This window comes from Mugil cephalus, chromosome 10, assembly GCF_022458985.1.
Source record: "Mugil cephalus isolate CIBA_MC_2020 chromosome 10, CIBA_Mcephalus_1.1, whole genome shotgun sequence".
NCBI classification, from domain to species: Eukaryota; Metazoa; Chordata; class Actinopteri; order Mugiliformes; family Mugilidae; genus Mugil; species Mugil cephalus.
Genome location: NC_061779.1, coordinates 8,496,452 through 8,509,983, shown reverse-complemented (window position 1 = coordinate 8,509,983; position 13,532 = coordinate 8,496,452). Strand labels below are relative to the sequence as shown.

Here is a 13,532-nt window from a genome sequence, read left to right as displayed (position 1 = left end):
AAGAGAGGTTTTCATTATGTAGAAAAGTCTTTTTTTTTTTTTTTTTTGTCCTGCCTAATATCCTCTACTCCCACATAATCAGAGAGAGAACGCCTCAGCCCCTAAACATGATATTTTCTGCTAATGTACACCAGTAAATTGCAGCAAATGAAGTGTAAAACCCCGACAGTCCCCGAGGGGAGGGGCTCTGGACGTGTGTTAATAGATTAAGGGATAATTTATCATCAGCCTGTGTGTAGCTGCCTGGGCTGAGGCGGGGAAAAGATTGAGATGTGACAGGCTGGGTGAGAGGAGGAAAAGTGTTTGTAGCAACAGCTGCTAAAACCAGTGACAGTACAGTGAGTCCTAGGGGAGATGGGGTGATTTTAAATGTGTGTGCATTGTGGATTACATGAGCAATTTTACAACACTAAATATACTGTATATAGTTCTTATCAGTCCTTAAAAGAACTCTTGGTTGTGTATTACTGACAAAGACAAAAATATCTGCAACCGCACGGCGAAGCCACTCGATGCATTTTTTACTGTATTTGTCTGTGTGAGTCATGTCCTAGTTTTTCTTGTTTTTTTTTGCTCTGCCTTTCTACTACCAACACTGCGAGCGGGAGAATACGCACGTGCCGACTCACCTCCCCATTCACGACCACGGAGTCCTGGCTGTGTGAGGAGGAGGAGGGATAGGAGTAGGTTGGCTGGGCTGTCATGGGCTTAATGGTGATGAGGCGCAAGGAGCCTGAATGGTCGTCGTACGGGTCTGGAAGGGAGGAAAATAAATTGGTTATAAGGAGATGGAAATGTCGGTCTGGGGGGCCGATAACGACCCACCGGAGGATCCGATCTGGCCTGCGGGTTGAATTTGCTGGGATGAGAGAAAATTACACTGAAGACGTTAACTGCAGTTTTTGAATAAAAGTTCAATTCCTAAGTTGTCCACTAGGGGTTGCAGTGAGTTCAGAAAATGTTTGGTAAAAGAAAAGTTCATTAAATGCAATGTCTAAATGGAAAAACAAAGGGAAAAAATAGAGTTGTTGCTATTTATAGGTCATTATGCTGTTTTGTTCCTGGTCCAGCCCTCTTGAGATCAAATTAGGAGTTTGACTGCTTTTACGGTTTGCAAATGTAACCGGTCATGGTTTCTGGACTGCTCTATCCTAACATAACCTGTGCAAGGAATCAGGCCCTAATGAGACACCTGCTGACAGCCTGCTGCTGGATTCTATTTCACAGGACAGATTCATTGTAGTGGTGTTGTATGAGGCCCATAATTGCAGTCAGTGTATTCCCTAAAGTAAACAGCGAGACTCCGGTCGGAGAAGCAGGCAGATCGTATTGATCTAAGCTCTCTCCAGCATCACCCGACCCCACTGACTGAAACAGTAATTCTACCTTGTGGAAAACAGCGTCGGCCAGTTGGCTTGTTTGTGTTGCTGCTTGACCTTGGCGTGTTAACATGTTTTCCTGGATCCAAATTAACATGAAGTCACACGGCGGCAGATGCATTTACTGTCTCTAATCTGCTTCTACACAGTTTGGATCGTATGTATCCAAACTGTGTTGTGTGATGTTAGTTCGATGCAAATTAACACCAAGGTCTCGCAGTGGTAGCAGCAGCTACTGTTCTACAAGGTTAGATTAACGCTGTTGTCTGTGGAGTCGGGTAAAGAGAAAACATGAGAAAAGGCTGATATTCTGAATATAGCACACATTTAAACTGAACTGGGTCTGGTTTTAGGTGGCTAAAATACACTTTGCTGCTGATAACTAGTCCTCAGCTTAAGAGATGCACAGAGACTGGGTGCATTCAGTCCTTTTATCTCTTATACAGTAGTTTTATTGCAGAAAGAGACATGGTGAGCGACTTAGTCCACGTTCACATGTAGCAAAACCATATGTTTTTCCCTGGTTTTCCTTGGTGTACTGTACACAGTGGGCCCCGCCCCATCGCTGTTGAGCCAATCACAAGGACGCATACTACGCTGGGATCCCTACTTAATCTCTCATCAGTTTGGGGGACCATGGCCTGAAAAAACGTTGGAGAGTCTCTGGATCCAACAGTAGTTATAGGTTTATCTACACCAGAGGAAAGACAAGGTTCAACAGTGCCATGTTAGGAGTGGTTGGTCACTAGTGATAGCTGCTAACCATTAATCAAGTCATTTAATCTAGTCTATCTTTACAGTATTGACATGTGCATGGAAATCATCACACAGTTCCAATTCCGGTCTCTGTAGGTTCCCACAATGCTATTCTATTCTCATCTAAAAGAGAATGCAAATAATATATAAGAATATATAAATTATTAGTGAATTTCCATTACTAAACACCTGTCTCCCAAACTGGGAGCCACCGGTTCACCAGTAGGAGGGCCAGGGACACACAACTATGTCAGTGTCAACAGTAGAGAAGCTCCACAGATCAGAAACAAACAAGTGAAACTCACAGAAGTTGGACATCAAGAGAGATTCTGTCCTCTATCGGCCTTGAGTTTTAACTGTAACTCCAGTTCTCCGTACTTCTTTAGTCGTAGTATCAGGCACCGAATGCTGGCGTCAACTGCCAGAGCACAGTTGGTTTGTCTTTCTCACTTATTCTCTGATCTGTCAACTTCAGATTGTTTTGTTTAGGAGTCGTTTTACTAGTGCTTTGATATATTTAACATTTGAGAAGTTTGACACCTTTTATTAAACGAAAGAAGCTGCATGTCACTGCTTTTGAAGTATGGGATTGAAAACGTATTGTGAGTCGTGTATTTGTAGAACGAGCAGCGTAAAATGTCAGGCTTTGACAGAGGTTTATGTGTCTTTCTCAGGGACGTTATGTACAATATACGCTTACACGCCCTAGCTGCACTCCAAAATAATGACACATGTCTCTGGCGTGAGATTCACTCGTTGTCATGGAAACTACAAATTTAAAAAAGTGCAATCTACTACAAATTGAGTACTGGTTCAGAACTACTACAGCTTTGTGCAGTTTTCTGTTTGTCCTGATGACGAGAGAATGGCAGCTGTTTGCTGTGTGCGTCTCCTGCTTCTTACAGTATATATATATATATATACATATATATATGTATACACAATATGTATTGATGTGTTACTGGAAGGAGCAGCAGACGGATTGTGTTATGTTGCACTGGGTCCAGCGTGACTCACGGCCTGACTGACATCATATGGCAGACTGCTTCTTTGCAGGGCTACGACAGTCTGCCGTTAACTTAGCTCCAAACCCACACTGTCACCATTCATCCTGGCAGCAGCTCGGCCGCGGCCGCACCGCCGATCGGGGTGTTAACAGTCGAGGTTCGGGGACAGGTGGCGTCACAAGAACCAGATGGGACAGCGCGACAGCGCATGCAGAGATAAAGACAGCTTCTACTAAAGTCACAACGGACGCCAAACACTCGACTGTTGTTGTAATGAGACTTGTAATATGTTATCCTGGGATGACTCGTTCCATCGTGTGGCTTCGTTGACTCCTTTTAAACGCAGGTTTACATTACTGAGACAAAACACCGTCACTAATGGAGGTAAACATCTTGACTCATCTGACAATCTGTAATAAGTACCTACTATAGCTGCTCTTTTATATCCGCAGTGATTTACTGACATGGCCCCAGTTTTGATAACTCAGTGTGTTTAGCTGCCTACAACAAGACCAGCATTAAATAAGTTAACATCAGTTTCATTCTACCTTTTATTTACAATATTATCAGTGCTTTACATTGACGTGTCAGATTAAAATTACTAAATTGAAGCCATTAACCCTTTGAAACGTGGATGTGTCCCATGCAGCATGTTTGCGGACTTTAGATTAAAGTAATTACGTCACAGTTTTCGCTATCATTAAAATTCTAGCAGTTTCTGAAAAAAAGTAAATTGTAAAAAAACTGCAAGATATTTTAAGTTCCAGGTACGCTGGAAAACGTGGGCAAAAACATTAACTAACATGACATTTTATGACCTTTGTACAGTCAAAATAAGTGTACATTTTGAGGATCGTGAGTCTCTTTAAGGCCCCCAGGGGGCACGCACAATAACAGTTTCTCATCACATGTATCACCAGCATATTACACTCATCTTCTCTGAGTGGTTGTGCCAGGAAACTGAAGTCACACAATAAACAAAATATTGAGGCCGTGGCTTTCTGTAAGCAGTGGCGCTCCTAGGTGCTGGGGGGCCCCATGCAAAGACGTTCATGTGCTTTCCCTCCCAGTCCAAACTAGCCAAACCTGTGATAGGGTACATAGAGGGGGGTCCCTGGTGGGGATGTGGAGTATTGCTAATTCTCTGTAGGGCCTTTTGAGGGTTTTATTGTTGTAAATGTTGGCCAATGGTTGCCATCTGGGGGCCTCCTTTTTCTATTTATGTACAGCGTCCCAAACAATTGCAAGTTTTTGTCAATGGAGTCTGGTAGTTTGACGAGTGCCTATATCAAAATAACGACTTACTCGTAAGTTTAAAAAGAAAATAGTATTCTAAATATGGCACTGGCTCGTTTGTTTTAGGAGGCTAAAAAACCCACTCTGGCAGATTGTTTCTTGTCCAAACCACCATCTAGAAATACACTGCCTGTGTATCCTACTTCTAAAGCTATCCCTTTAAGATCCTACTGCTTGAAAAAGAGAGAGAGCAGTGTCATTAACCTTTACAGTAGCTGTACAGGAAAAAAGGCCACAGAGGAGCACGACTATTGATTAGAAAGTCCATTTCAGCTCCGCCAGGGCATTCGTTTTATTTCCGTCAGTCCCTCTCACCTTTTCTGTTTCTCTGCACAATCGACTGTTAAAGGACAATGGCTGTAAAAGTCACCCGAAGTGGAGGTAGTCATTCACTGTGTGACTACAGCAGCACATACATTATCTATGTTCTATGTTTTATAGATTTTCTTGCGTATTTGCGCGACTCACTAATGAGATGAGCTGAGAATGCAAGTTAGTGCAAATAATTTTAGGTTAAATGTGTATTTTGGTTACACTTTAACGCTGTATTGCACGTCGTCTCTTGTTTTTGTTTCAGAAATCACTACTACCGTCCATCTAGTCCTCTCTGCAAATTGTACTGAGAAAAAAATGAAACAATTACTCATCCTCTCCCCTGGGTATTCACTCATTCGCTTGCATAAACACTATAAATCACACAAATTACCATGAACACTGGTTTGCTGATGGAAAATCACAGTGGCCTCGAAAGTCATTGAACAGAAGAAACGTTGCAGGGTTATCAGTGATCAGAGCGAGGACCGAGGAGTCTGCACAGCTGGAAAAAAAAAAGATGTGCCGGGTAATCTGTTGAACAAGTCGTATCAAAGATGCCGTACGTTTACTGGCACCGCTGATAACAGGTGCTGTGGATGAAAGCATGTGCAGCATATAATTCACCGTCTCTGTATTTCTTTCTATCGTAAATACTATTTATTCAGCACTGAAAAAGTATCAGAGCAGACAGATAACACTCCAAACTTAGATTATGGCTTATAAATGAGTTGAGCTTCCTAAGGTCCCTAAAATACCAGTGCTGCCAGAATGATATCATCAAAATAAATCGTAAAGGACTCCGGGGAATCAATGAGCTAATTTAGCATTGCACTCCATTAACACATGCTGATCAAAACCGATGAGGTAAACCAGAGACATTTAGTTTTCTTTTTATTTCATCCATTTAAAGCCTTGCTTCATAACCACTAAGAGTTCAGTTTGGAGTTTTTGGGTGTGTTTATTGCTAGTACCAGCCAATTTACACTCCAGCAGGGATGAGGAGACCACAGAGGTCTTGAAAGATTCATTTCTCAGCAACTAGCAGACACGGGCTATGTTAACATGGACACTAGTATTCCATCAAATATCATCTCCCTAAGTCCTTCAAACTCAAAAAGTAGCTTGCTACTCATGTAGGATACAAATGTCCACCAAGAAAGCTGTGATCGATACAGTGCAGTAGACAGTAGATATCCTGTTCTGTATTAGTCCCGTGTCGTAATTTATTATGTGCTTTACTATCGTCAAAGTACTGATGTGCCTTTTGAAGAAGCCATACTCGTTCTTCAACTGATGGAAAGTGCCATCGGTGAACAGATTTAGTCTGGAAGGCACTTGGACTTCCAATGGCCACAATGTTTTGAGAGTTGGTCTGCAGTCTCTCCGTTAAGATCTGGTATTGCTCCTGCAAAGATCCAATCATATCATTTTAGGGCGACTGGCGACTTTCCAATTGCATCGAGATGTATATTTTTGCCCCATAGTGAAACCCAAGTGAATTTAAAGCTAGAAAAATAGACCTGATCTGAGGTTCTGTGGCTTAGTTTTCATCAGATACCAACTTTACTGAGCCTCCTGGGTTTGCTCAGTGTCACGTTTTTCTATGTGACACACAGGAATTTAACATTGCTGTTGTTAGTTTAACCTTGAAACACTAACATAGGAATCAGGGGCTTGGCAAAGGTTAGCAGCCCTCTGGTTGGTGGTCAGCTGACGTATCAGAGCGCCGACAAAAGGTCAGTTCTGACGGCAAGAACCAAAAACATCAATAAAAAGACAGGAGCAAACTAGTATCCAGAATCTTTAGAGAGCTTTTACAGCTGTGATTTGAAAGTTTAATTGTGCATCACTCATTGAATCCTGCAGTGAGGATCTTTCTGTCATGGATTTAACTTTTCTTGCTATATTTCCAGGGAAAATCTGTGCATTAAATCCAATTTTATGAATACCACCACATTTGCCCATAGCTGCAGGATGAGCTTAAAGGATGCCGGTTGGTCCATAAACACATAGACCGAAACCAGGAAAGATGGATTCCTGCAGGATCTTGCAAATGTCACAAGATTCACAAGGTAAAGTCCAGTATCTTTGGGCCTGTTCTGTTTTTTTTTCTTGAGTAATACCAGGACAAAGACAAATGCCTTTGACTGTTTGACTGATCTGACTTTCATCAGATATCAACTTTACTGAACCTCCTGGGACTGATCGTGCTGCGTCATGTCTTTCTTTAGGAATAGACTCTTTTCAAATTGCCATCGTAAGTGTAACCTCAAAATTCAGGACTTGGCAAAGTTTAGGGGCCCTCTGGTTGGTGGTCAGCTGACAAATCAGAACACCAACCAGAGGGCTCTTAACCTGCTATTACAGCTCTGATATAAAAGTTTCACTGTGTATCCCTGACCTTCCTCCTACATTGCAGACACTTCTGTCACAGATTTAGCAATTCCTGCTATATTTGCAAGGAAAATTTTCAAAAACTTTAATGAAAAGATGGAAGAAAAGAAGTATCCAGAATCTTTACAGAGCTATTACAGCTCTGGTATAAAAGTTTCACTGTGTATCACTGACCTTCCTCCCACATTGTGGTCACAGATTTAGAAATTCTTGCTATATTTGCTATAAAATTCATGCATTAAAGTCTATTTTACGAATACATCCACAGCTCCTGACCGTCATCACCCCGGACTAAACGCCTAAAGCTGTGAGCTTGACCAATCTGAACCAGTCGGCATAGCAATCAAAACTAGGAAAGATGGATTCCTGCATGATTAAAGCTAATCTTACAAGAGTCACAAGGTGAAGTCCAGTATCAATGCTTGTACCTTTGACTGCTTAACTGATCTGAATGTAGTTTTCATCAGATACCAACTTTACTGAGACCCCTGTGATCACGTTTTTCTGTGGGAACAGACCTTTCACACTGCTAATGTTAGTCTAACCTTAGATTTCGGTACTTGACAGAGGGTAGGAGTCCTCCGGTTGGGGGTCAGCTGACTAATCAGAACACCGACAAAAGGTCAGTTCTGACGGCAAGAACCAAACACATCAATGAAAAGACGGGAGAAAAGAAGCATCCAGAATTTTTACACAGCTATTACAGCAAGTTTCGCAGTGTATCACTAACTTTTCTCCGAGGATGAGGATCCTTCTGTCAACAAAGCACAAAGCATCTGCTGTAGGTCGCGTGGATTTGAATAACAAAGGTTGACGACACGGTGTCACAACACTTTCCTCCCCGCATTCCCCTGTTTCCTCTGAACCTCAAAAGTAACTTGATGAAACGTTTAAGGAACATGCGACATTTCAAACCATGAGGAGTTCAAACACCTGATCCGTTTCTTCTCATGAAACCAACGGCAGAAAAACAGCGCGTGAGTGAGCGGACATGTGACTAAAGCCTCTGATATGAGTGTGCATGTCGTCACTGACAGTTACATGAGGCTGCAGCCGGGCTGAGTCACTGAACGCATGACTGTGTCCACTCTTTGTGCTCATGTGCACTTCATTAGTTCACAATAATTATGCTTTGGGTAAAAACATCATAGTATGAGAATGTGTGAGTGGGCAGTGTAATAAATGCGAGTTAGGTTAGTGTCTGTGTGCTTTTGGTGATGAACACTCACTTATTAGCAACGACAGACTCGATGCTGAGCACTAACATAAGGAGAGACAGATTTTCTCTCTTCTTATCTCTACGTGTCCTTCTCCAAATGCATTCTGTCTTTCCTCCTTCACTTACTCCTCAGTGTAATCATCATTCTTTATCTATCTTTATCATCCATCTTCCTCCTCCTCCTCCTCCTCACCGTTGGTGCCCCTCTTGTGCAGCTCCTCTTTGCCGTTCTTGCTGCTGCTGCCAGTCGCAGTCCTTCGGGCCGACGAGCTCTTGCTGGTGTTCAGCTTCCCAGAGCCGCTACTCGACACCGAGCCGTCCTCCTCACTTGGCAACCGCCTGTAGTAGCCATGGCAACAGAGCGAGGCAAGGGAGAGATGGAGAGGGAGGGGAGTGAGGCTTGTGAGCATGTACACAAACACAGCATCTCACAGTTATTACTGGCAGCACACTATCAACATTCATTACAATTAAAAAAAGAACATTAAAGGATAATTAAATAATTATGATTCAAAAGTGCTGAACAAGGCACAAACATGATGTGCACTGATCTGTGTGAGTGTGCACACATGGAAGTGTGAACCATGAAGATTAATTTTGTCAGTTCATACAAATTATTATAATTACAAAATATGTCAAAACAGAAATTAGAAATGCAAAGAAATTGAATGTATGATGTAGTAAAAGACCACAGAGGAGGAAAAATTAACAAGCAGCAGTCTATGAAGACACAAAGGCCGAAGCTAGCTGTGTAGTTAGCATGTCGGTATTGGATACTTGCTGCATTTGCAAGGAACATGTGTGCATTAAAGTCAATTTTATGAATATATATATCACAGTTGCTTTTCACTGGTGTCATCACCATAGACTGTATGCCCAGAGCAGCAGCATTTAGTTTAAAGGATTGGTCCAAACCATTGTCTGACCATAAATACATATGGATTCCTTCAGTAATACTGTTAAAACAAATACCTTGGACTATTTGACAGTGACTTTTTTTTGTACATAGCTCCTGATTGTCAGACAGATGAAGCAGTGAAAAGTGTGGCGTTAACCATAAGTAACCATGACCCTGTACATTGGCAATGTTTTAACAACTATTCCACTAATAATCTGAATAATGTGTCCACCTCAATCAGAACATATCTCCTAATAATCCAAATTATTAGAGGTTCACACCATCCCCCTTTAATAAAAACTTTGATAATATGATCTCCTAACAACCATGTAAACTCCTGTTGTGCTGATTTCTCTCTGGTTGGAACAAATCCATTCTCTCTGAGCTTGTTTGCTTCACATGGGGAAAACATCAGGTGACGTGAAGATCCACATCAGCAAAACCACCTTGTCTATAAAGTTTTATAGAGACTGATATTTTCTGGACATATGAACACATATATCTTATATATGTTATTATTATATATTATCATATGTATTTTATTTGTCAATCTGAGCAGAGACATTGAAAACATAGAAACTTCTTCTTCTACTGAATCCATTCAATGTTGGTAAATCAGTAGAGAATTTTTTCTTCTTCTTCTGTTAAAACCACTTGGGGCGTGCATATATATATATATATATATATATGTATTTTTTCTTAGCATTCATATAAATTTCTTTTTTTTTAACATAATGTTAATTTTATTTTCCATTGCCACAGATTATTAACTCAAAAATGTAAGACAAATACACTTCATAAACGTATTAACACTCATTTAAAACATATAAATAAATAAATAATAATAAAAGTAATAATACGTAGTAAATAAACTAAATTCCACTCCTCAGCATTAGTGAACCATATTCCCAGTTACCTCTTTTACAGTCTTTCCATCAAACCAGGTATATAGACTTCATCAAAATAATAATAATAATTGTAATGAAACATAAAATTATTACTAGACTCAGTCACAACCCACATCCTCAACATATCCAACCAATCCATAGTTTCATACTAATGTATGAGTAAAAAAAGAAAAAAACTACAGGCAAATAACTAGAAGGAGGCAGAACCTCACATACTTAACCTTAAACAAAATTCCAATCCCAGTTTAAGTGTCTAGATTTTCATAGTTTTTTGGCTATTTGTATTTTTTTCCACAAAGTGTGTGGAAAAACATCCATGTACATTTCAGTATCTGATCAGAATTATATCAATCAGGCAGAAGAAATAGAGTTTGGACTTTTTCACAAAATTCTTAAAAGTCAATTCTTAAACATCCGACATCAAGCGGAGGAAACATAGGGAAATATAGGACAAATGTAAAGGACAAGTAGAGTAACAACAATCCTGATTATCTTGGACAGGCTGCCCGTAAGCCAAGAGCCATGTATGACACCTAAAAAGTCATTTTCCTTCACTTCAGAGGACACTACATCTACTTACACAACCACTACTCACCTAACCACGACTCCCACAAAGACGTTTATGGCCCCAGTTATATAATTAAAGACACGTACAGGAAACACACAGAACATGAAACCAGTATAAGGTCATGATGATGATGTCACCTACAGGAGGAGACCAATCAATGATTTGGGGACCGTGGGTAGAAATGTGATAAACAGAGCACATCCTGTCTCCCAAGGTTCAGTTACCTCCCCCCAACCTAATTGTAGCCTTTACCCTAAAACCACGTCTTAACGGGTGTAAAACCTCAAAAGGAAAAAAAAAAATGGCCTCACAAGGACAACATGGCTTCACAAGGTGAGTGTTCCACAAGAGCGCGGTCCCCACAATGTCATAAAAACAAGAACACACACACACACATCCTGGAGGCATGTAAGCAGCAGCAGCAGCAGCAACACAACGTGACAGGCCCGTCTACAGGTGGCGTGAGATGCACAGATCAGCAGCGAGACCCGAACATTACAGAACCACAGGCGAGGCTAGCGTGCCGTCTGCGCGAACGCACACTCACCGCACATCTGCACGCACACACACACGCGGTGCAGCCGGAGCAGCGGTCAGCGACGGCCAGACTCGCACTAAAAGTCATGTGGCATTAAGCAAAGCGCCGCAGGGATGGAGGGGGGGGTGGGAAATACCACGTGTGTTCCTTGTAAATCTGTCCGTGAAGGCCAGAGAGAGGAGAGCAGCGGAATCAATAACCACAACGCTGGAAAGTAACGTCCGTCTCCCGCTCGCACACCGTGTCTCTCTGGAGAACGCCCCGAGCAAAATAAACGCCTCCCCCCTCCTCCTCCCCTCTCGAACCCGTCCTTCAACGTCTCCTCGTGGTTAGCATTCAGTCTGCACATTTCTCTTTCCTCAGACGAGCGAACAATCAGCGAGGAGCACAGAGTTTCTGACAACAGAGTCTCACTTGTTTTGTTTTGTTTTGTTTTTAAGCGTCGCAGCTCCCCGTACGTGTCAAGACAACGGAGCGATCTTCACGAGACGGGGCCATAAGATAAATCTGTTTACACCCAACCAGACATCAATCACCTTATCAACAATGTGCTGCGGTGGAGCTGGAAATACAACAGAAGAAGAAAAAGAAAGAAGAGTTTGCTTTACTTTAATACAAGAGAAGAACATGACCAAGATGGAGGCACATTGTCAATATTTCAGAAGGAACTGACAAAGTATTTGTGACACGCCTCAAGAGGTTTCAGTAGAAAAATAATGTTCCTCAATCGAATTATCAACACTGAATTAATTCAATAGAAGATGATGTTTCCACGTTTCACATTTCAGGATATCAGCCTCGTAGCTGCTTACATAAGACATGTATCTGTTTATAACCCAACAAAAACATCAATCGCTATAGAACCTTAGAGACAAAGTGGTTCTGTGATGGTGATGTGAAGCAAGGAAATATAAGAAGAAATGTATTTTCATTATTGACAAGATCGAATTCATTCCGGAGAAGAGATCTCTCCACGTCTCCATCGTCTCTGTCCACATGGATTCCAGCTTGGTTCATCTTTTCAAACACTTGCAGGTTGTTTTTCTACCTCCACCTTTCTTCTCGCCTGGTGTTTACCCCACATGGAGCAAACAAGCTCAGAGAGAACAGATTTATTCCAACCAGAGAGAGAAACCAGCACATCGAGAGTTTACAAGGTTATTAAAGGTTTACAATAGTACCACCTTAGTACATCTGACTGAAAACTGACCCGACTGAGGTGGTCACATGTGGCATTTTTATTGTGATAGTTAGTGTGGGAAGCTACTCTCCGTGTAAGCTGCCACTGGTGGAGGCTAAAGGAGACACATCCTTCTTAATACACAGTATACACCGATCAGCCTTATCTTTATGACCACTGACAGGAGAAGTAAATAACTATCATGTTCTTTTGGACCTGGCATTCATTCGGTTGGATGTTACTTAGACATGTACCACCCACCTAAACCATGCAAACTCCGTCACCTCCTCCCTTAGTACCTGTGGGATGATCCCTAACCCTAACCCTCCCATGGACATGGGACATAATGTTATGCCTGACTGGTGTATTTACTTTACATTAAATTCAGTGTCTGAAATCTCCATTTGAATCATTTCAGCAACTGCTTTTGTTTTCTTTTCTATCTTTACAGCCATGAGCACTTCTATTGTCTCCCTTCTGCCTTATGATTAACCATACCAGCTTTTCCAAGTCCAAGCGCAAATGCATCCTTTTGTATGCGGTGTGAAATCAATTGTACAGCGCCGCTTAGAAAATGTGATGTGTAATTAGCGTGCGCCCAGGTGACAGAATAACCTGTGACATCACGGTTGAATAGAAACGATGCATGTGCGTGTGCACAGGTTGGATGAAGCTGATTATCACACCAGTACTTTACACTGTCATCATGGTTACACAGAATGACTCCCTCTGGCTCGGCCGCAGCCAGCGTTATAAATATACATGTGTTTATCATCCTTGAGAAGCAAAGCACAGCTAATCCCACCTCCATTCATTTTTCCCTTTAGTGCTGTGTAAGCGCAAGCCTCCGTCTTGCGTGAGTTTTCTGAATTTGCATTTGTGCGAGAGGAGGCGTCGTCATTTGTGGCTCCGAAAACTTCCTTGAGGGAAGCGATTGCCGCCGCTCTGAATGAGAGTGGGCTGCAGATCGTAGTGGAGAAACGTCTGGGGATGGGGAAAGTTTACAGCGTTTCATCATTTGTTCTCTAAATAGTTTCCGTGTTGGAGCATGAAACAGATTACAGCTCCTAATCC

The 13,532-nt window shown here is 41.8% G+C and overlaps 1 protein-coding gene across 6 annotated transcripts in view; it reads right to left on the bottom strand.

Annotated features, from left to right (window-relative positions):
- Window positions 1–13,532, bottom strand: part of kiaa1549la (KIAA1549-like a) — a 114,105-nt gene that overhangs the window by 19,522 nt on the left and 81,051 nt on the right. For 5 of the 6 annotated variants that reach the window (XM_047596498.1, XM_047596497.1, XM_047596495.1 and 2 more), the window contains 2 exons: window positions 8,560–8,765; window positions 630–754 (listed from right to left, as the gene is read on the bottom strand). In XM_047596498.1, coding sequence (XP_047452454.1) covers window positions 630–754; window positions 8,560–8,765 — 331 coding nt within the window. The remainder of the gene's footprint in view (window positions 1–629; window positions 755–8,559; window positions 8,766–13,532) is intronic. The other variant, XM_047596500.1, reaches the window with a different exon arrangement.